This window comes from Natator depressus, chromosome 2 (assembly GCF_965152275.1).
Source record: "Natator depressus isolate rNatDep1 chromosome 2, rNatDep2.hap1, whole genome shotgun sequence".
Taxonomy (NCBI): Eukaryota; Metazoa; Chordata; order Testudines; family Cheloniidae; genus Natator; species Natator depressus.
In genome coordinates, this window is record NC_134235.1 from 251194805 (window position 1) to 251219174 (window position 24370).

General features: G+C 44.3%; 1 protein-coding gene across 1 annotated transcript; it reads right to left on the bottom strand.

The window, feature by feature from the left end:
• Positions 1 to 2543: 2543 nt before the first annotated feature.
• Positions 2544 to 22748, bottom strand: CSRNP1 (cysteine and serine rich nuclear protein 1). The gene is made up of 5 exons (XM_074946343.1): positions 22500 to 22748; positions 13049 to 13247; positions 9966 to 10225; positions 8562 to 8858; positions 2544 to 6891 (listed from the first exon to the last, which is right to left on the bottom strand). The coding sequence occupies exons 2-5, from the start codon at positions 13221 to 13223 to the stop codon at positions 5881 to 5883; spliced, it is 1743 nt and encodes a 580-aa protein (XP_074802444.1). The 5' UTR covers positions 13224 to 13247; positions 22500 to 22748; the 3' UTR covers positions 2544 to 5880.
• Between the last annotated feature and the right edge of the window lie 1622 nt (positions 22749 to 24370).

Consider the following 24370-nt stretch of genomic DNA (forward strand, 5'->3'; position numbering starts at 1 on the left):
CTAAGGTGCCACAAGAACTCCTTTTCTTTTTGCAAATACTATCTGGGGAGCTATCAGAGTCACAGTGCCTGATCTTCCTTATCACCCCTTGGGGAGCAGAGAGGTGGGTGGGAAAGCATGCAGGCTTTGGCCCATAGCCTAAAGGTACCATTAAGGCACCAAGGACATTTTCAAAGTCACCTCTCAGTTGCTGTCCGACTCCCTAGGTGCCTTAGGTTCTGCTGCTCAGCATTGACAAAGCCGCCTAAGCCCTGCCCTGCCCCTGCTGCTAATGAGCAGCTCAGAGCCCTCACGCAAGCTGATGTCCAGGGTATGTCTACATTGTAATCAAACACCCACGGCCTGGCTGTGTCAGCCTGCTCGGATTCAGGCTGTGGGGCTACAAAACTGAGGTGCAGATGTTCATGCTTGGGCTGGACCCTGAGCTCTGGCACCCCACAGGTGGGGGAGGGTCTCAGAGCTTGGGCTCCAGCTTGCACATCTACCCTGCAATTTGACAGCTCCACCCCCTGAGCCTGAATCAGCTGATATGGGCCAGCTGTGGGTGGGTGTGTGCGGTGCAGACATGTCCCCAAAGCAGGATTCCCAAATGACCTGGGAGGCGTGCCAAGCTCACCAGCAGAGTCTGATCCTGTAGGCATGCTCTGAGCGCACCCAATACCTGCCAGTCCCTGCAGCAGGTGGGACAGACACATGCCACCAATAGGGTGCAGGGGAGCACAGCACCCTGCACACAAGACAGCTGGGGGCACAGAGCAACGTAGGCCACATGTGCGCAAGAGACAGCGAGAGCCATCGTTCGGACGCTAGGGCACAGGCTGCCTGCCAGCAACCACTTTGGTGCCTACGCCCCTCCCCACTCCCGAGCCCGTTTCTGCAGCATTGCACTCCAAACGCATCTTGCTGGCTTCTGAAAAAATCCCTTCATTAGGCACCCACCTCCCCATGCACTGTAGGGGAGCCTGGGTACCTAACGCAGGGGTGTGAATTCCACTGGGCGGCAGGGCACCTGGGAGTTAGGTGTTGCACTGCTGAGTGGTGCAATGCCTAAGCACCTGGGGCCTTGAGAGCAGCCTATGAAGGACCCTGGGCTAGCACCTGCTCTGGAGCAGAAGCAAGGACATTTGCTTCTGGTAAACAGCTCTACGGAGGGGAGCCCCCATCGGTGGAATATAGGCTTGAGAGTGTCCATCAGGGACCATTCGTAAGAGAGAGGCATCTTCTGGGCCTTCCTCCTGAGCCTCTGCCTCCTAATGTTATTCTCGCTCTCGTTGCCTTGGGAGGTCTAAGAGTCACAGCTCGCGAAGGGGATCTAGGAGGAGCCACTCCTAGCGGGGCCTGGACCAGGGGGCCTACAATGGCAGGGCTAGAGCTAAAGGGATAGGATAGAGAAGGAGATGTCTAACAGGGATATCGGGGGTACTTCGGCATTCTGGAATGGATCTTAAGGAGGATCCCTAAAAGTCTGCTGGTGGTGATCAAGGGTGTGATCTGAGTTGCTCTCTCTGGGGGATCCCTGGGAGAAGGATGGGGATGGATGTCCGGAAGAGGGTACCTGCTAGATTCTGGAGAGAAAGTGTTGTGGGCAGAGGAGGAGGAGGAATAAGTCTGTTCTGGAGGTGATGCTGACAGACTCTCCTGCTGCTGAAAGTTTTAATTCTTTCTGGTGCCAGAGAAATTGGTGCAGGTGGCATTGGAACCAAGGCTGGTGTCCTGGTATGACTCCGGTACCCCTACAAAGCATGTGGGAGCTGGTGAGAAGTCTCTGCCAGCACTGGGCTTCAGTGCTGGAGTGGACTTAGTTCTGCTCACAGCAGGGTGACAAATAATTGGCCCTGCTAGCTTGCCCAGGCTGCTCAGGTCTCAGGGGAAGGGAGCTCTTCTGGTTTAGAAAAGTCAGAAGGCCCATGACTCAATTTCTTTGGTATCTACTGTTCAAAGGAAGAGGATCAGCACGAGTTTCTCTTAGAATAGTGCTAGCTCTGCCCTGCCTGAGTAACTTCAGTGGGAAGCTCCCAGCTGGTGCCAAATTTGCTGTGAAGGACCAAGTATGTCTGACTGACAGGGGTTGCAAGTCCCCTTCTTGATACCAGCAGTGAACCTTCACATTCCAGTCCCTTCTTACTACTACAGAACATTGTGGTTTACCCTGGAACGAATGTTTGGAGAGTTTCCAGAGTAGCCTTCATAAATGCCAATTAGCTCAAGCTAGTTAACACAATCAATTAGCTAGAGGTAAAAACTCTATCATGGACATACCCATAGGCCTTGTCTTCACTGGAAAAAACAAAGTGAGTTCTTAGTTAACACATGGTTTTAGCTAGTAGGTGGTAACACACACCAGATTAAGGCAAGGTAACTTGTAATTTTAACATGTGCTAGCAGGTCAAGGTAAACCTGGCTCCCGCCCGTCTTTTACATCAACCTACTCCATGTTAAAACTACAAACTTCCTGATCTCCACTAGGATTTTGCCTTGTGTTACCACATTTGCGAACATCAGTTAAGAATGCACCCTTTTTCCTAGTGAGGCTGTACCCGTATTGACACAAGGGTGTTATGAAGGCTAGTTAATATTTATACACTTCAAAGGACCTGCCATTATCTGCAAAGGTTTATCTAATTCTGGACTGTTTTAAGAAAGGTAAGAGACACTGTAGGCCTGGGATTGGCAGCTTTCGCTCACAAACCTTTTGACTGGAACGAGTTAACACATTTCAGCAAACACTTGTATTGAAATAGCCAGGAAAAAAGGCAGAGGCACGACCATATTCAAACAAAATTGTTTTATTGAGCATGTAAATGGAAATTTCTTCATATTGCTTTGATGAAATGACAGACAGCAGCTGTAGACAAATATGCTTTTTTTTTTTTTTAAACAAATGAAAATGGATAAGGTAAAAATAAAGCTTTTTTTACTTGTACCTTTAAGCAACATAATCACAATATATACACAAGGAAAGCTAAAATAAAGCTATGTTGAAACCAAAGCGTTTCAATCAATACATTAGATAATTACAGATTGTGTCAATAAATACCCAGTTTTTAAACTGTTTGATAGGCAACTTTTTACACAGATACGGAGAGGGGAAAAATATATATATTTACAGTACAGTGCCCTGAAGGAGGGGAAAAAAAGAACCACTCTCTCTCTCTTTTTTTTTTTTTTTGGCACCAACACAAATAAAATGAATAAATTATAGAAAAAAAATCCATGAAGGCAGGAATCTTTATCCCCATCATTCACTTCTAAAATGATAGATATGCAGAGAAACCTAGGAATGTTCTAAAACATAATCTTACATTAGTGCCAATAAATACAGAATGGTACCGGACACTTTTTGTCAGTATTTTTGATGCCGTTTGAAGAATAGAAACGACCACCAATTAGATAACTGAATGGGATTTTCAGAACAACAAAGAAAAATTCTTGAAATCCTCCATCTGCCAGTAGTTCACGTACAATGGCCCTCCTGCATGGCAGCCAAGTCCCATCCAGCAACTCTTGCTAGGTAAGACTTGTATGCAAAGTGTACCATTGCTCTGCACAGCACAGGGCAGGGTCCTCAGTCAGGGTTCCAGTGTGGAAGGAATGGTGGGGGCTCAGTCAGGGTAGCCGGGGCTCCGGGGCGAAGATGCAGGGTGTCCCACAGAGGCAAGTGGAGTCTGAAGAAGTTAAATCAGACAGCACCAATGGACTCCTGAGCACTGCAACCTGCAGCTATACTGAAACCCAGCTATGAGTCACAGCTGCAAAGGGTCACAGTTCAATTTGGTTTGTTATAATATGTCCCATTTAAAAGTTGACCAGCTCAGTACAAGAGAAGATCTACAACTGACAAAATAGCTCTCCTGGTATGTGAGAATTTCGTAATTGCCGATAGCTGTGAACAACTTGCCATGCCAATTAGAATACCAAATAATCATTTTATTAACGAGCAGGTACAAACCATTGTAATCTCTATAGTCTGCTATATTTATAGTTCAGCCTATGGAGCGTTTTGCCTCACCTTTTCATAAGGGTTTTTGTTTTAGCCTAAAATCAGTCAAACTGACACCATCTTTTCTTGCTTGGGAGTCTGCATATGCTGGCCTATTCAGCAAAGCAGACACCACGGGCTTACATTCAGAATACGGGGTTGCTATATGCACAGCTTTTGTTTAAAATAGCTGGAGCAGGACATTTAACTCAATGTACACCAGGCTTTAAAAAGAAAAATGTATTCCCTAGCCCCCCCTCTGGCTATTGCTCAAGTACAGGTGTCACTCTATCACGTACAAGAATTGAATCTTTTAAACCTATTTTTAAAGCTGGTAGATTTATACCATGATATTGGGATATACAAACTAGACCAACACACATTAGTACTGTTGGCATAGGCACTTAGTGTACTGCTAAAATACAGATTATGTCCAATTATACGTAATGGCCAGTGACCTGTTTTCAGACTGATTTAAACACACATGCCTAAGAAGGCCTCTAATACCCTTTAAAATGATACTATTTGATTTCTAATTTATTTCTTAAAAAGTTGTGCCAAGTTATTCAGCTTTAGTTTTTTATTTTAGGGTTTTCTAAAACATATAAAAGCAATAAATAATCCAATACCTTCATTTTCATCTAAATTTACTTGTATCAATTTATCTATAAAATGCATATAAATGGTCTGGCCCGCTGTGTTTCATAATCGTTAGACCCTTTACACTTCAGTGTCCTAAGGAGCACTTAAATCAGGAGCATGAGCAGTGTTGCTCTCATAAAGTTCTACCGGCTGGAAAGGTCCTCGTTACATCTGCTGCTGCTAATGGTTCCTCTGCATATTCAGGCACCATAATAGATCACTAAAGATCTCATGGCCAAATCCTTAGGAAATTAAATAAAATTATAAAATAATTTATGAAAAAAGTTTTTTTAAATATAGTTAGTTCATATTATTTCTTGAATAGTTTAGGGGGGTTGTTTTCCATAGCAGAATTATGGACCTCACACAACATTGTATAATCCCATCCATGAAAGGATTTTTAGCTACCAAGAGGATGTTTTTAATTATGAAAAAACCCCAACACCAACCCCCCCCTCCCCCCGCACAAACTTCACCTGGCTTAGGCTCTTTTAGAAATGTTATACAAAGACAGAAAAGGTATCTGACAATCTCTGAAGTTAACATCTTTCCGTCTCTTTTAAAAAACAGTGTTGTCGTCTTTAGGATCTGTGCTGCTAAAGACTTTATTGCACTTCCAGGTCATTAATAAACCACAGTGCTATTCATGTACTAAAAGGTAAAAAATAAATAAATACAGATATATTATGTAAAAAATATGATTGTACACATAATACATCTGAGGTATTACCAATTTAAATAAGGTTTCATACTAGTTCAAGCTTCGGTGGCTATTTAAATTCTGGAATTTGCAATAAATAGGTGAAAATGATTATGGATATAGTGTATGGATCTTTTCTGTAAACCTCTTCAGATTTAAACATAAGCACATGTCAGGCTCACTCTTATGCAAATCATTTTTCACAATAAATATGGATTCAAAAGTTGTTTTAAAAAGTTTCTGCAACACTGAATAGTTTCTAGAAGGGGCTGTTGTGTATGACTGGCAATGTTAACAAGGAGTATTTCTTAATAAGTCTTTTTGTACAAAACACAGGTAAATTCGTACTTGAAAGTCTTCTATTTTTTCCAAATTATGAAAGTTTATAAATTTTGCACAAACAGCAAGGGAACTGATTGTAGCTGCAGTATTTCAAAGTGTCCATGTTCTATAAAGACCAAAAATAATTTGTCTGCTTAGAAAGCTTTTTGTAGTATTTTCTCCTTCCAGTGAAAGTTTGCTTAGTACTTCAGTTTTAACTTCAGTTTTCCTTCTTTTTTTAAACTTTCACTGTTTCCATTAGCGATGACTTAATGGCATCTTCTAAAAGCTGATTGTCTGTGAAAGGGACTGGAGTTTCTGGGACAGATTCAGACAAGCCAATTAGAGACTCCAGGAAACAGGTGCTCTGGTCTCCTGCCTGGGGAAAGCCAGGAAAATTAGGCAATTGAAACTGCAATGCTGAAAAGTTATCAAGGTTCTCATATTCCTTTAACGAGTTATAAAGAGGTCCCAAGTTATAGTCGGAAAATGACTGAAAAAGATCCAAGGAGTCAGAGGAAAGGCTGAGATCTGTGTAGCTCTTTGAGCACTGCTCTGCAGAGGATGACATGCAGCACGAAAGCCCATCACAGTGTGTATCAGCAGTGTCGTCTAGAAAACAACCAGCGTCCTGATTGGCATTTTCATCCAGGCATTCGGAGATGTTTGACAAATGGCCAGAGTAGTTTCCAGTGCTGAGTTTTTCAGCAGTTGTACCACACTGGTCTTCAATGTTAGCACTAAAGAAGTCAGCAGGATGGAAACAGCTCAAGTTGTCTTGGCAATTATTACTGTTGTCTTCGATGTCAGAATCATTGAAATGGAGTATTCTTGCCAGACCATCGTCATCAATATCAGACTGAGACTTATCTGATGGGACACTCTCGTACTGTTCTTCCGAATCCTCGCTCTGAATGGATGAAATCGAAGAGTCTGTCATATCACTACTACAGCTATTCTCCCCAACTGTCTCCAGGTCCATGTTGAACTGAAATGCTGGAGTCAGTGGGACAGCTCTTTCCTCAAACACATTTTTCCCTGCCGAACAGCCAAATTGATGGAGTCTGTCCCGGAATGATGATTCGGGTTCTACATTCCTTTCACTGCTCTGCTGGTTCTTTTCCAGTTCCAATTTCATGATGGTGTGGATGAAGTGAGTTTGCACTCTAGCCTGGTTGAATTCTATTCTTCCTTCTGTATTTCCACAGCCATCTTTCGTGCAGCCACAAGGGAACGAAGTGTGATCCATCTGCCATGGAGCAAAGACGACAACAGTGTTAGACCTCTGAGATTCTACCTCTGCCTAGGTGCTGTTAGGCGCGGGACCCATAAACCCCTGCATAATGTGAAAGAAAGTGACTGCAAGCTCTGAAGAAACCCCAAACTTCAGTGATGCTGAGAAACCATCTTCATAACAGAGCATACCAGCTAGCGGGTAAAAACAAACACTCTTTAGAAGAAGGATGGATCTCGGTACAACTTAAGACCAAAGGAGCTGAAAAGGTCTAATGGGTAAAGCATATACCCTTTCAAAGGAAACGTGTGTGGAAAGTTTTGGACAAATAGTATAAATAGTGATATATTGATTATATCGTATGCACACGTAACAAGAGCTATCGTGATAGTCACTGGGGACTGCTCCCATGACCCAGGCTGGTAATAAGCAGAGTTTCTACTGTTTGAAGTAAAGGAGTAACTGCCATAACTGGCACCTGCGCTAGAGTCACCCTCTGAGGACCAGCTACTAGAGGGGGACGTGTAAAACGCTCTGGACAGTAGGTTGCACACACTTCACACACTTCCATCCCCACAGCCATGACATATAATGAATTAACATTTCAAAATCCATGGAATGCATCTTGCAGAACATATTTCAAGAGGCAAGCATCTACAAGGAAAACCTGAACACAAATTCCTAAACGGAATTACACCAAGAGGGTGATACAGGCCAACTCAGTCTGAAGTTACCTACAGGCAGAAACTTGAGGTTGGCATGCCAAACTCATCTCTTGGGGTGGGGGTGCTTAAAAATGGAGGAGGACTCTTTGAAGCTTGGGTGAAGCTATGCACGACATGACATGCTATAGACTGTCAGCCCGGCTTGTCATCACTTCAGCATTGGGATATGAACTAAGAAAAGCCAAGAAATCCAAAGGGACATGCTCAAGACCCAACATGAGACCTAGAAGCATTGTTTAAGTTTGTGGGCATGTGCCTCTGGTGTAGCCCTCTGCTCTACCTGCCTGCTCGGTTTTGGCAAGCCAGTGGAACATTAAATATGCATCAGTCCTGCTGTAAGTGATCAGTATGGGGGTACGGATTTCCACACGTGGTGGATTTGCAGAAACATGCAAAACAGAGGGGCACTGGGACATGGACATGACTGCAAAGAAATGCAGCACTCACTGGGCATCCCAAGGTGGGGGCTGTCCAGCAGAGATCATGGAACTTTATCTACACTGCTACCCTCATTTTATCTTGTGCTCTTGAGGAGTAAGAAGGGCCTAATTTTCTATGCTCTGAAATACAGATAAAATATATGTATACATATACCATTTTTAAGGCAGGAAGCCAGAGCTTAACCTGTCAATTTCAACAGTGTCCCTTTGACAGTTACAATTTTTTAAATGCAAGTTAGAATTAGCGCATTTTACAATCCGGCTTTGCTAGCAGGAGAATCTAGTCTAGCTAGTTTTGAGCAAGCGCAGTGTATAATCTTCCCCGTCTGCTTTTTTTTCTGCTTGCATCAAGACTGCAGACGCTGCCAAAAAGCCTGGCCATGTACATAGTTCCAATCTGTGCAAGGACCCTTCTGATATTAAGTTTCACCCTTGTCTCAGTCCCAGCCTCGCTCACATGTGTCCCGAATGGATGCAAGGCACAACGCACAGCCTGGGTGGCACAGTGAGCAGCACGTACCTGACATTTAATGCCTGCTAAGCTACAGCTGCAGGTCTCTGGATCGCAGAACTCCTGACAGTCACAGCCGCAGTCTTCACGGGACAGGCGGATGCTGTGCAGCTCCCGTTTCTCCTCTCTGTCGATCTTCTTCACCCCCATGGTTTTGAGCAGAGCACGTCTCTTTTTGGCAGGGTAGGGCTGTAGGAAGAAGCCGTCTTCCAGCTCCACATTGCTCACATCCACGTCATCGTCGGATATGTCCTCAGTAGTGAGCTGGCTGGCCTCCTCAGACTCCGCCGTGCCGTTCACGGTCAGCTGTGCCCAAAGAACAGAGGAAGACAGAGTCAGCGGACCACATACACTGAAGAACGCATCTCAACCTGCCAGCAGGTAGCTGTACCAGCAAACGCACACTTAGAACTAAGCCACAACAACAAATATCCTCCCCCCCCACCCCCGCATTACTGCACCTTGGCCTTTCCCAAATGGGTGTCTGCCATGTATCTTGGGTAGGGGTGAAGAGACGGCTGTGGGGAAGAATCAGAGAACAGTGACCTAAAACTGGTGACCATTAAGACCCAGAGGGGCAGAAGCTAAAGGGAGAGAAGGGGACAGGTCTAGTCCTGCTTCTGAAATGCAGCAGCTTCTTGGGTCATGAGGCAGACACCTGGTAAACTACTCAAGTGGGAAGAGGAACATTTTGGCCAAGGACACCGGGGCAAATCTTTACTCTTCTCAAGAGAGATATGAGACGGCCCCTCAGGAACAAGCAGACAGGAACAAGGTCTCCTCTAAACACTTGGTAAGTTATTAAATTCATGGAATTCAGTTTCTTCACCTTTGGAGAACAGAAAAGCTGAGCTGCTCATCTCTACATTTGAACACATACTTCTAGAGAATCTGGATATGTCAAAACTGATATTTAGACCTCTGAGATGCCCCGAATGGTAAAGCGGCCAGAAACTAATCATAAGCAAGGCTGTGACTTAGTCACGGAAGTCACCGATTCCATGACTTCCAAAGACTCCGTGATTTCAGCCAGCCCTGGCTGGGATCTGCAGGGTCAGACGAACCTACCACAACTCCTAGCCACCGCAAGTGAAAGGGGGGACCCCCGCTGCTCCTCGCAGCCCCAGAGACCACTGCACCTCTCCGCTTGAGGGGGGGGGAAGCAGGAAGGACCCCCAGAGCTCGGAGCCCCCAGCGGAGGGGGACCCTGGAGCTCCCAGCCCACCCGCAGCTGCTCAGGCTCTTCATTTCATGATGGGTATTTTTAGTAAAAGTCAGGGACAGGTCACGGCTTCCGTGAATTTTTCATTATTGCCCGTGACTTTTACTAAAAATATCCGTGACAAAACCTTAGCCTTAATCATAAGGACTTGCACCAGCTCATGACAAATGATGCCACATGTTACTACTCACCTTCCATTTCAATGCCTCCAGTTTCTCCTCTTTTAGCCGCTCCTTGAGTTTCTCCCGCCGAACGTTCTCCTGTTCCTTAGAAAAGTCTGCCAGTGTAAACTGCCTGGACGAACTGTGCTTGCTCATCATCCCCAGGGTACAGCCACCACGGCTAGGCACGCTGGTGAACCCCTGGCAGCGTGGAAAGTAAAACACAGTGACCTGGTCGAACTCCACATTGTTCTTCTTTAACCGCTTGGTTTTCTTCAGGATGGATGTAGCTAGAAAGGCAGAAATGAAAAAAGGCACATGACATACCTCTCCTATGAACAGATGTACGTTCATGTTAAACAGCTGCAAACCACTGTAAGACTTCCAGTTAGTCTACATAAATCAACCAGTTAGTATTAGGCCAGTATCTCAGCAGACAGATCCTCAAGTGCAGTGTGCAAACTCATTTCAAGGCAGGTGAAGGTGGTGCAAGAAATTATAGCCAATATTTTTCTGCTAGCAAGGAACATTGATCAGTCTTTCTAAGAAGAACCTGCCTATCTCCTCCTCACATGGATTTCCTCAAGGAAATTTACATTTACTTATTCTTCAAGTATAGCAGAGCATAACAAAATTGTGTGTGTGAGTGAGAGAGATTTTAAACACTTGGGTCCTCTCTATATGCTGTTAGCATCACAGCTTTTAGGGTACCTAGCGTTTATTCCTCAGATTCTTTTTTGCAGACCCCCAAATAGTATGCTTGTTGCAGCTTATATGGGAGAGCACACAATTACCAACAGCTGCTTTTATGGTACTTCCTTTTGCATCCACTGGGAGGAACTATGAATCTGTAGTTTATTCTCCGGAGACTAATTTGAGAGCAGCTGCAAAGATGTTAATCTTTGTACAGGTGATCCCAATATAAACATTGGCAACACTACACTGTGGTTTATCTGAAACTGCTATAACATGCTTTATGTATTGGGAAAGTTTAAAAATGTTATCTCTACAGAGATACCTAGTTTTACATTGTCTAGTGTGAATCTATATAACAGATCGGATTTACTAGTCTACAGGAATAATTCCAGAATCACTCTGTTGCCCTGCACCTATCAGGACATGTAAAATGGAAGGCAAAATTGTGGCAATATTGGTTTAAGGAACTACTTTTCCTGCAACAGGAACATGTTAGGAAGAAGAGGCAGCAAAAGACAAAATTAGCTTGTTTGCCCACATCTCTGCTAGATTCTCATAGAAGGTGGGGGAAGTCTTAGTCAGCACAAAGATAATCAAATTTTAGAGCCCAAACCATTGACAATTAATAAACAGACCTCACATGGCAGGTGGAAAGTCTCCAGTTACTGGGGGGGCCATGTCTTCCCAATGACAATGGCCTCCCATCTCACCCTCTCAGCTAAAACAGCAATTTAAAAACTTGCCTTGTCTGTATATGAAAAATTGCGCCAGATTTTATTCTACATCCCTCTAGCTATACTGGTACATGCCCTAGTGCAGACACACTTAAACTGGACTAACCCTTGTTTACACTGGTTTAGCTTAAATCAGTAGTTTACCAAACCCTACTGTGCTAGGAGAACTGTATACACACCGAGTAAGACAGTAAATGTCCTGAAGGAGCTTAGAATCTAACTCCACGAGACAGAAGAAGAATTATCATCATCCCTATTTTACAGATGGGAAACTGAGGCTGCAGTGACTTGATCTTGCAAAGGGAATCACTGGCAGACTGTTCTGAACTCAGATCTCTGGATCCCAAAGCTAGGTCTGAACCATCTCCTTCCTCTCCTGATTAGAGCTACTATGGATATGGAATTGTTATGACCAGCTATAAACTCAAAGGGTGTTTGCAGAGGTGGGGTGGGATCAAGTGCCCCTGAAGCTTAGAGAAATGCAGAACTGGAATTAGCTAGGCCCACTTTTAACAGTAAGCCTCATTTACCAGCATATAAACAAACATTTCTTAGTTTAGTCTAAAGGAGCATTGATGCAGCTATGTTAGCAGCTTCTACTACACGTATCAGCAAAGCTTTCGAGATCTCACACTGGTCATTGTCATCATTTTAATGACATCTTCTCACTGGGCACAGCATTTTTGTGTAGTCTTGGCTTAAGCATTTAAAAGTATTTACTCTTTACCAGAAAACCCCACCCGCAAAAAACAAAATATAAATATACTTTGCTTCCCCCCGCAAAAAAAATTGTATTCTCATTCCTGACACTTTTTAATCGGGCCAGAGCATACAGAAAGTCCATTGTTATTTCACAAAACCCAGAGGACAAAAAAGAATGAGACTCTTTATTATTACAAGACTTCTAATGCTTTTTCAGACCAGTGCATGTTTGTGTATGTCTGCTAAGTCGACCTTAACTGCAAGATATTTGCAGGGCTCTAGTATAATTTACTTGGTAAAGCTATTTCCCTTAGCTGAAGATTGTGCGCATTGTAATTTTTGGATGACAAGTGAGGGAAGAAGTTCTTATGTGTTTCCCCAAAGCAACCCAAACTGGTAGTAGCTGCTAGGAAAACAAAATAGCATTTGTCTGCACCAGCAACAGTGTCAGTGGCAAGTTATCTGGTTTGCTTACAAAACCGTTCTTTGAAATGGTTTGTATTAACTAATTAAGCCATTGGTTAATCACTTGTACCCTACTTTTTTTTTTTTTTTTAAATGGCCACCTATAACTAACATTTAGGCCCCTAGTTGCCCATTTAGATACCTGAAGGTAGCTTTAGGTACTTAACTTCAGGCTCCTATCTTTGCAAATTGGGGCCTCTATGCAAATTCATAGAGGCCCTAATTGTTATAAAATACTGGGATAAACAGTTGAAGAAAACTATCCTTAAAATGCAGGCTAAGTAAACGGACCATATTTATAAAATTACATGCACCAGACTTCATAGACTCATTCCATAGTTTACAATGAATAAATCAGTGTCTGCCAAGATTTTGGGAGTGACTGTAATAACTATCCACAGAGATGGTGCCATGTTTTAAAAATCCGTTTGCAGAGTGTTTGGACATACATGGGCTCCCCGAGAACACAGCCCCACCATCTAGATATAACAACATATACTGTCATAGGATACTTACGAGTGAAATTGGAGGGTAAGGCAGTGCCGGGCTTGCTGTCTCCTCGGGAGTTTTCCTCGTCTGTTTCCCAACCTGACGAGGCCGAAGAAGAGGAGAAAGGGGAGCAGGAGGAAGAGGAGCAGTAGGTGGCATCGTCCTCCAGTTCATCATACTTCCTTTTCAATACCCCACTCATGGTTATTCGGTGTTTTTCATAGAACTGAAAAATCAGGGAGAAAGGAAAAATAAAGCATGGGCAACAATGGATGTTCTTCACTAGGGGTGAAATTCGCTCCTGTACAGGGAGCCAACACAAATACCAAATACCACTTAAGCCTTATTTTGCGGGCTTCACTGGCATTTCAGTGGCTTCTGTGCCAGCTCTCTGCACGTGGCTAAGATTTACCCCTATGCACCTAAAGATCAGAGGGAGAGATGTTTAGGCCAGCTACCTATAAGTCACACATTTGCTACCTTCACATTTGCGGGGCTGTTCCCTCACAACCTTGATAGGCGGTGGAGCACACCATGATTTCAGTTACTACATCAACTAATTCCCATCCATGAAAGCTGTCCCCTGATTTCCACCATAATACAAATGGTTACTACTTAAACTGCTATAGTTTTTGAACACATCCAAGTCTCTCCCCTACTTTTGAGGTTCACATTTTTACCTAATTCACCCTACCTTCAAACCTTATTTATGACAACTCATCTGAATTTCCTTGCAGCATTCCACCCATATTAAGACTGTACAAAAAAGGTGGGTGTAAGTTACTGGACACACACACACAAAAAACAGATGTTCCACACATTCATTCCATCAACAGAAATGTTAATAAATTATAAGTACTACATTTTGTGCACTAAGTCTTTTATGTTAACTCCTTACCTAAATCACTTACTAGGAAGTTACAGCTCTAGCTTCTTGCTAATTACAAAAAGAAGCCAGTTTGTTGGGAACAATCCCTTGCCATGATTTACTTGCTTCAGTCCCCTGGGGGCTTATTAAATGAAGCACTGAAATATAAATATATCAAATGCAAGAAACAACCCTTCCTCTCAGTTTCTTTCAGATCCAGCCCATGTTCACTAAACCATGCGTTTATTTTGTATTATAGATCAGACAGAGTACCAATTAAAAGCCATCGAGCTAATTAAAAACAAAGTCGTTCTGTACTTGTCTGGATTTCTAAATGCTGTTCATTTCTTTTTCCAACGTTCAACCCACCAAACAACTTCACATTTAATCCTTTAGCATCTTTGGAATAAGAATTTCCTACAACAAAAAGACACTATACTTTTCATATAATATACCAGCTGAATCATATCACTCACTCTACAGCTCAGAATCCATTGAGTCAGAACACTCTTGGGGAGAATGCTGTTTGGACCAAAGACCTTTTCTCCCTGTAAAACCCTAGATACAACATACTGGATGGATGCCTCTCTATTTTAATAGAAATCACCACTGGTCTATTTAGGTTTGAAGCGGGTGAGCATGTAACCAGACATCATGACAAGATTATTACTGGAAGACTGACTCACTATGATTCAAACCAGTGCATTTATGTATTTATCAGCAATAAACATATGAGGCTACAAATCATGACAACCCAGAGATAGAGTTCAGAAACTTCCTTTGGCAAGGAAATAGGTGCAGTTTATGAGAATCACCCACCCTCTTACTGCGGGAGGGATGATACTGTGGCTCCAGTCTCTTGGCATGACACAAGTATGGCTGCTTCTTAGTAAGCAATTTTAGCAGCCAATGAAACTAAGAGGCTATTATCAGAAAGTGTCGCTGAATGATAAGAATGGAACTTGATCCAAAGTCCACACAGCCAAACACAGCTGACATGGGAAGCAAGACAAGCAGAAGGATGCTGCCCTCTCCCCTCCCCTTTTCCAGATGCCTTACAAAAAAAGGTCTACAATTAAAATAAAAAAAGTCACAGTTTAAGAACCATTAGAAAACATCTAGTAAACGAAGCCTGGCCACGGACCGAAGAGTTACTCAGCTGCTTATTACCAAGTTACACAGAACTTCTTGAACTGCACGGAATTCAGGGATCTCACAGGATTATTCCATTTAACATCCTTAATTCTAAAAATCCCAAAGGCATCCTTTAACGTGACACTAAAATCAGAACTCAAGGATGTGTCAGATATGTATTAAAAACAGGCCTGAAATCTTACAAAGCCCAGTGTTGTACTTGACTACCAGAAACTCTCTTCCCCAATCAAGGTTAGACTTTTCTATTAGCACAAATGTGTTCGTGACCATAATTGTATTACTACCTCTTTCCTTTGCATGGCTAGTCTGTTAATTCTTCTTTAAAAGCTCCTGCCAAGTGTGGGCACACAGCAAAAAATGCATATTTCAAAACCTTTTAATGATGGGATTTTAACATTTCAATAGCACTGCATAATAATACTTAGCGCATCTATATAGCTCTTTCGATCTTCAAAGCTCTATACAAACACTAATTAATTATGTTGACAAACAGCTTTCCATAAGACAATAGTCTCTAAAAGGTTAAAAATTGCTGGCTGTAATGGCCCTTTGGTTATAAGAAAGTTAATCATTTACTGCAGCATGGCTGTATTGGGGCTTCAAAGGCACTAGGCTATGCAACTTTCTAATCTGAACTTGGGCTCAATGAAGAGCATTTTTATGCACTATTTTCATACTAGTGAAAAAGTAACTGGTTCCCCAGCCTCTTTTTATACCCTTTGTTGACAGCTCGAACATGACAAGGAGACAGAACTAACATTGCAGGTGGTTTTGCCACAGTTGTTTTTTTGGCCTTAATCCAAAACAGATGGGGAGGTGGTGGATTTGGATATCTTCCATCAGTAACACCACATGTACTACCTGACACCTGGCTTAACCCCTTTGTTACTTTCCATTTAGCTCACCAATACGATTCAGCAAGAACTCCCAAGTGACCACAAGGAAGCTCAGCTGTTAGTATAAATTCTCACTGTACTATGTGCTTTCTCCCCCATTTTACAAAATGAACACGAACTCAGTAGTTTAAAAACAAAACAAAAAACCCCCCATCTTCTCAGTGTGGGGGTTGAAACAAGCTCTGTGCAGAAGTCTGAGGCTTTATTCAGCTCAGTTTTACTAGTCTGTTCCAATTATATAGTTGGAAAATTAGGAGTGACTGAGCTAGTTAGTACTCAACTACTCCTTACTTTATTGTTTGTTTGATTTCCCTCCTCCTATTTCGAGGGGTGGGGGGTGGGGGAAGGGGGAGTAATTTAAAGCAGACCCAGTTGCGTTAAGGAGTAATCACTCTTCACTCTCTCATGCCTCTAAGCTTGCGGACAGCTCATTTGTAAAGCATACTTGCATACATGTGTATGCAGCCTGACAGCTGCTCCTTCCGTCACAGTCACCTTCCACCCCAACATGCAGACTTTTGAGCTACAGCATTTGCAAGGGATCCCACATTTGAAACAAACAGGGATGAAAGTAACCCTCTCTTCCCTTGTGCCATCTGAGCTGGCCCCATGGCTACCGTGACAGATGTCAAGCAGCAAACACAGGAAACTTGTAGAACAGTCAAGGTTGCACTACAAAAAAGATAAATAATAGGGAAATAACACAGATCATGTCAAGCTCTCTTACAGCAAAGCCCTTCCCCCCCCTTGAACAATGTAAGCTACTGCTTTGGAAGAGTGTTACCTTTGACATTTGTGCTCACAGGCCACCTACACTGAAATCAGCCACAACCATCTTCCAACCCAGCCTAACCAACAGCCAAATTCTGACCTCAAATTCTGGCCTCTCCTCCATCTCCCTGATGGCTCAGTCACTAATTTGTGCCTCAAGAGAGATATTTGGCAGTTTGGTGGTATAGATAGGCTACCACTGGCATAAAAGAGAACCAAGACCACAACAGTTTCACTTGCAGGCAAAAAGGTGGCACCTTAGAAATACTGAAAGCAAAGGCAACAACAACAACATACCTGATTGCTAACAAATTACATTTGTTTTTACGTTGTTTAATTGGCCTGTACAGGCTCTTCTAAGATGACACTCGAAATTGGCTGGCCTAAAGGACTGTGTTGACAGTGGTCTCATTATGAAGTGGGAAAGTACCAACATGAAAATCAACACTGATCTTAGAAGCACAGAATAAGGCACATACACACTGGTCTGTTTATAAAGACACAGCAAATCATGTCACAGATAAACAGATGGTCTTAATGATTGTTGGACTGAAGCACAAAACCATGATCAAGCTAGGTTATAATTGAGGATTACCTAATGCAATAAAGCCCATTATAAAAGTGCTCACCATGCATAAGGTATTTTCCCCAAGAGTGGGAAGAAGGAAAAAACGTATCACTTCGCTTCATAAGAATGAAGTGAGCTAAACATTTAGGGGGAAAATAACCCACTACAGTATGACAAAGTTATTTCAAATATTTTATTGCACTGTCAGTGCATAAATAGAGATCATGCAAACATAGTTTTTGATTAATGGGAAAAGCTTTTACTGAAACTGCTCCCAAAGCATTTTTCCCTTTTCTGTTTTTGATTTTAAGATGGAACATTTCCCCAGGTAGAGTTTTCAAAACCTTTTCACGAAGTATACAGATAAGAGTGAAGCTGAACCCTCAGTGTCTAGTTGCACCCACCCAAAAAGAAAATCCGACAGAACAGAGTTAAACATTTGCGGTAAAGCCAATCACTCTTCCGTGAGAGCAGAATTCGGCCCAGTGATCTGAACACTGCCTTGAAACTCTGATGTCTCTTAGCCTGTTGAATGCTCAGCCAATAAAACCTGAATGCCAATTTATAGCCAGTGAGGATATTTTAATGGCAGTAATTCCACAATTAAAATGTCTATATAGGACATAAATATGGTTTTAAGAATAAGCCACCAAAACTACACAGCAGCTTGAAAAAGGTTCCTATTCTTGCACTCACAAAGTCTGCAAGTACCATATACAAGAGGAGTTTTTTCCCCACTTTTTTTTTATATAACCTGAAATAAAATAATCCCATCTCCCTTTTGGTTGCCAAAAAAGACATTCTGTTCTTGGCTAAGACTCCTTACTCATCTATTTTACTGAAAACAGCTTTTTGAACAAGTACATAATGCGATGGATCAAACCCGCAGGAATTCCACTAGCACCGCAACTCCCACTATCCTGGGAATACTTTCTAACAAATATTTAGCTCAGATGTGCATTTCTCTCTTCTTTTTTTTTTTTTTTTTTGAACATCAAACTTGGGGCAGAGGGGGGATGTCTAGTGGGGGAAGGGGAATTGAAACGGCTAAATCCTATTTCTGGCTCTCAGCAAGTCGCAGGGCAAAGCCCTAGTACACTGGAATGCAAGGAATTAATGTTTTAGCTATCCTACTCTTGGACTACATGTCAACAGTAAATATTTCAAGTAATTTAGATTTAAGAAGATTTGGCATTTATTTAGTCAACCAGAGGAAAAGCAACCAAAAACAATAGCGTTCCTTTAGTCTATTTATAACTAACCCCACAAGACATTATGTTTGTGTATGCAAGTTGCTGGTCGTTTTATTGCAGAATATAAACTATTCGCATTTTTCCTTCGTAGCTGTTATATGCAATTGTACAATTGAATGGTTGTAGGGTAATCAATAAAGTCAAACTACAGAAACTTCTTATATTAGATCCAGTTGCTGTAGGTTCTGCATTCACTAGTGCCAGGCTGGACATCCACATCCGTGCTTATAAAGAGCATCAGAAAGGACATCAGTCTGCAGTGACATTTTAAAGTTTGGTTTCATGGCTGAGGAGCCAATGCATGAAGGAATTCAAGATTTGTGCAAAAGTAATTTAAAGTGCAGCTCTACTCTGAAAAGCAACTTTGTAAAAGTGTTGTTATGGACTTAAATATTTGTTTTTCAGTAACTTTCAGATCAAATCTCTTCCATTTACAAGTAAAAAGATGCCAACTCTGCAAACAACCTGGAATCTGAAAGTCAAGGTGGGTTCTTTCTGGCTCATGGGTCAACAACAACAAAGAGTCTGCAACTGGAAATTAGTTAGCAATTCTGTTGATCCCAGAGTCAGATTAGAATCCAGCTCAGTCCCCCAGGGCTATGGTGGGTTTGCATGTCTGACAAGAGCAAATATTAGTTTAAAAACACCACCATGCATTTTAGTCAGGAAGGACACTGAATACACTCACTGAGCAAGTCTGGAGTAAGACTGCAATTTTTACAGTATCTCTTCAGACTAGGAGGCACTCATTTACATGCCTCTGTTGACTGCAGGTCAGATGACCTTGGTACTGTATCTAGCATTAACAAAAATTGGTGTAGAGCAGAACTTTTAATTTAACCATCTGAATATCAGATATCTAAAAACAGAGGTGCTTTCACTGAAGCTTCTAGATTACTTAACAATCAGTACTCTGCTGGCACTGATTCACTGAGCATCCATTCGTTTAACTATTTTAATTCTTTAGATATTTACTTGAGTGGTTTCCATAGCACTACTGTTACATGCTCTAGCCTGACAATATCACCTGGGTTGATGTAGGCATTTTGAGGAAGCTACCATAAAAAGAACCAGCCTAGAAAGGAAAGTGCAAGAAAAAAGGTAGTCTCCCTCCCAGTTTCCTGCTCAAGCATGGAATGTAAAGCAAGGGATAACCAGCATCATAGACAGTATTCCAAGAAACACAAGCCTTGCTTTCCAGTTTAAACTAGATCATTTTAACCCAGCTGGGTATGGTTTCATAACCTTACTCTGGGTAAAAATAGACTCTGCCTACCATGCAACAGCAAAAACTGAACTAGTCAGTGCCACAGAATAAAAGCATGAATCAGTTTATAGTGCAAGTTTATTCCTATGCCAAAATATTTTTCAGAGGAAGAATTTAAGAAGTGCTTAACACTTTTCAAAAAGCCAAGAATTAAAATTTGGGTCTGTGCTTTCCCCACCATGCCATTATTTCTTGTTGACAACTGGAAAGATAAACAAAAAACAGCAAAATACATAGGAGATTATCAGATTTGGCTGCTAAGAAATTAAGCTTCCAGGTCTACTTGACAGGGATCTTACTATAATAAATATGAAAATACAGTGTGCACTTTGTCTAGGAAAATCCTTTATTTGATTACCCCTTATGAATAATTCACAACAGGTTTCCATATTTGTCCTCCAGTAGGTACACACTGTACATTACTTTTTCTCCTGTGTGTGCACACTTTTCCTGCACTAAATTATTAAAAAGCTTGCCAGCAGCTGTATGCTCTATTAGAGTGAAACATACATCCACCAGATACTAAAACAAACCTCCCGACCTTGATGGCTTCACTTAAAATTGCTTAGCAAAAGCTCCAGTTGTAAAATGTTAGATGACTTGATAGTTCAATGCAACAAATAACTATACATTTACATTTGTAGATGGCTATAAACATTTTCTGCTGATTCCAACAATTTTTTTTAATTGGACGTTTTAGAAGGCCATCATTACTTTAGAAAAGAGTTTTCATGCATATCACACACACATTATACAGTCTAAAGAAAACCTGTTTGGTTTGAGAAAAAATACACACTCATGAAACTTTACCATTTTAATCCAGGTATAAACTTAAAGAAAAGTCAAATTGTTTACTTAATAAATTAAGACAAGAGCCACTGCTCTGGGAAGATGAAACTGATTTGCATACGGTTCACAGAAGAAGTCACAGGCTGTGGGGTAAAGCACCTTCCTGCCTGGTGCTTGGGCAGCAGGACAATGCAGCTGATCAATTTGTCTCTAAACCAGTAGGTGTTGCTGTGGCAATGGAAAAATACTGTCAGTTTTGCAAATTTGGGCGATATAACTATCAAGTGCCCCATTTCTTCAAATATCAACAGAAAATTCAAACTGCAGCCTTTAAACATGGAGAGTGTTCGGCTTTTTGTCTTGAGGAAAAGCTGAGTGTCACCACCAAAATAAAAAAGTTATTCTCTGCATTTACATTTGTAGCATGGAACCAGTTTTGATGCATGAGCAGCATTAATAAATCCTTAAGGAATGCCATATAATAAATACTCTGTCCCTTTTTCTCCTGAAGCTATTTCAGACAACACCTGGGCACCTAGAAAAGAACCTGATTTTAATCGTGAGTCACGGGCAGAAAACTACATCCAAAGGCATCTCCACTAGCATGCCTATTGGGAAGGGATCTTATACAGCAGGACAGAATGGAAAACCCTCGGTTTCGTTTCCTCAGTGGAGGAAACAATGTTAGTGTCTTCCCTGCACGCCTGGAACCACGGAAGGAAGAAGAAAAGCAGGCATCAAATTCCTTAAAAGCAAAAGAAATCCCCTGCCTTGTTAATTTGCCCAGAGGGAATGTGCATTCCCTTCAGAGGAGATAGCCCAGCATGGGGCCAGAGATCATTATCTCTTCGGGCTGGGGGACCCGGGCTCCTTAATTAACTTCTTTTGAACTGTTTTGGTGCATATCACTCCAGGACATGGGGAGGGGACGGGCCGGCTCTCAATGCACCCACTGCGAGCGAGACTCAGCAGCAAGAGTAACAACTTCGGCCAGCTAAACGTTACCGAGCGCGGCCCTGGACACCCCAGCGCCGAGTACCATCAGGGGCTCGGATTATTGGGCAGCCAGCGCGCTCCGCAGTCATGCACTGGGAGCCAGGACCGGGGGAGTCACCCCCCCCCCACGGCGCATCCCTCCCCCGGTAACGCCGGGCCCCGAGACCCCCCGACCCCGGCGAGGGACCCTAGCGGCGCCATCTCGCACGGCGCTCCCCACCCCTACTGGAAGGGGGCGCTAGCCCCCAAAGCGCATTTCCGCTCCCGCCCCCATGCCAGCCCCCGACACTGTCCTAGCCCCCCTCCCCTTTCCCATGAGAGATCCCGAGCCGTCACCGGGCGCCCCACTGAGCCGGCGTCTGCTTCACCCCCCCCCCCCTTCCCACTGCCCCCGCCGTGCGCCCAGCTCCTGGAGCGCCCCCACTCCGCTCTCGGGTGCCTGCCTGTTCCCTCTGGCTCCAGGCTAACTGCGCCCCCCCACCCCCTCCGGCCCGGGGCGCCTCGGCTGCGCCCCGCTCCCCGACCCCCTCCAGTCCGGGGCGCCTCGGCTGCACCCCGCTCCCCGACCCCCTCCAGTCCGGGGCGCCTCGGCTGCACCCCGCTCCCCGACCCCCTCCAGTCCGGGGCGCCTCCGCTGCGCCCCGCTCCCCGACCCCCTCCAGTCCGGGGCGCCTCGGCTGCGCCCCGCTCCCCCCGCGCCGCCCCCCTCTCGCTCTGGGCGCCCTCCTCTAGCTCCGGCGCCTCTGCTGCCCCCCTTTCCTCTCCCCAAGAACTGCAGCTGCGCTGGAGCCAGCCCGAGCCCCGCTCACTGCCCGAGCCCCGGAGACCTTCCCCCGCCCCAAAGTCACCCCGACCCCCCCAGCCGCCCCCTCCGGGGACCGGCACCGGCCGCCCGAGAGAGCCGGAGACACCTACCTGCGCCTGGGTTCCGGCGGGGGCGGCGAGCGATGGAGACGGAGGGGCGCCGAGCAGGCGCCAGCAGCCCCGGCGAATCGGCTCCGGGCTCCGCAGCTCGCAGGACGGAGCCTTCGCTCAGCCTCGCATCGTCTAGACGAGCGGCTGCGTCTGGAGCTGCGGCCGGACTGGCTGCGCCTGGCTCCGCTCTGCGCCTCCCTCCTCCGCCGGGCGCAGCAGCGCTGCCCTTTTTCGTCAGTGGAAAACTCCTGGGCGCTGACGCAGGCGGTGACAAGGGAGCCGGAGCCAGAGCCCTGCCTGCCTCCAGCCCACACTCTGCTTCCTGCCCCCTCCCTCGGCGCAGCCCGGGAGCGGCGCGAGTCCTGCCTCCCCTCCAGCCGAGAAATTACACGGAGCCGGGAGAGGGGAGCGAATGAGTCAGTGTCTGGCTGCTGGGAGGGAGAGGCCCCGACTCACATCAAGGGCTGCTGTGTCCTGAGGGAGAGCAGGGTACACACCTGACAACAATGGGGGCGGGGGGGGGCAGGACAGGGCGTCAGACGCGGGACTCCTGGGTTCTAGCTCAGATGCCCTTCGTGATTAACGGAGTGACCTTTGACGTCATGTCACCCAACAGAGCCTTGGTTTGCCCCTGTGTGCGGAATTAGATATCCAGATGCTCGGTTCCCTTCTCTATGGGTCCTTTGATCCCGGCCAGTTCATGTCGGCTCCGTGCCTCAGTTTCCCAGTCTGTCATGGGGAGGACAATTATACCTGCCCGGCTTTGTAATAAAGGGTTCCAAGAGCCATGTGGCTGAAAAATGGTAAGTGTTACATCAATGAGACCAGTATCTATCCCTGAGTGCTTTGAGCGTAGTGTGACCAGGGGTCCTGATTTTATAGGGACAGTCCCGATATTCAGGGCTTTTTCTTATATAGGCGCCTATTCCCCCCACCCAGTCCCGATTTTTCACACTTACTATCTGGTCACCCAATTTGGGCACCACAGGCAAAAGGTGCTATGTTGTATTTTAAAAACAATAGATGTACAATATCTATGAAAGGCAGCCACTTGAGGGGTGGAAAGCAGAGACAACTGGGAGATAAAAGGAAGGAGGACATCTTTAGCCAAGGATGCATAGGCAAGAGAAACAGCACTGCGTATAGAGAAGGCACTGGAATCTTTACTGTCCTGGTGGCACAACCAGGTTTTGAAGGCCTCTTCTGAAAACCCCCCACCCCATATGTAGTTCCCTTTATGAAGGGCTGAGTTAAAGCAGTCCAGAGTTGAGCCTTTGGTGCCAGGGAGATTAGGTATGTTCATTGCTTTGAAATACCACTGAGCTATAGGAAGGTTTGTTAAAGGATGACACATGGGGTTCACCGTATAATAAAGAAGGGGGGAGGTAGGCAGAGGGGTATCACCTTTTCTGTGAAGGTGCTCTCTGCTTGAGATGCATTATTTAGAGGATTCCTAAAGACCAGTGAACAAAGGGGATTGTTCCACTTCAAAGATAAATGACCCTGATAAAAATCATGTGGGCTGCAGTGGAAAGACATTTGCTTGTGCCAGACTACCTTTGTGGGGTAGCATTGAAGTGCTAGATGAGGGTATGAATGCAATTACCATAGATAACCTGAGAGTTTCGGGGGGCTTCAGATTTTTAATCATGAATTTCATGTTAATGCGTATTGCCAGATTGCCACTGCTATGAGTACTTGCTCTTGTTGGAGCCTTTCAGTTGGGTTCAATGGGGTAGAAACCTCCAACTAACATCTGTTTATCAACAGACCAGATATGAGGACTGGCTGGTCAAACTTGCCCTCCAGCATTGCTCAGCTTTGTCATTATGCCCAACACTTAACCCAGTGTGACAACTTCTGGGGTTAGA

Bases quoted from the DNA above. Each gene is read 5' to 3' on its own strand.
- CSRNP1 (XM_074946343.1), bottom strand. From the start codon at position 13,223: ATGAGTGGGGTATTGAAAAGGAAGTATGATGAACTGGAGGACGATGCC. The intron at 10,226-13,048 runs GTAAGTATCCTA...CTGCCTTTCTAG, and splicing joins CTTACCCTCCAATTTCACTC to CTACATCCATCCTGAAGAAA. The intron at 6,892-8,561 runs GTACGTGCTGCT...GCTCCATGGCAG, and splicing joins TAGCAGGCATTAAATGTCAG to ATGGATCACACTTCGTTCCC.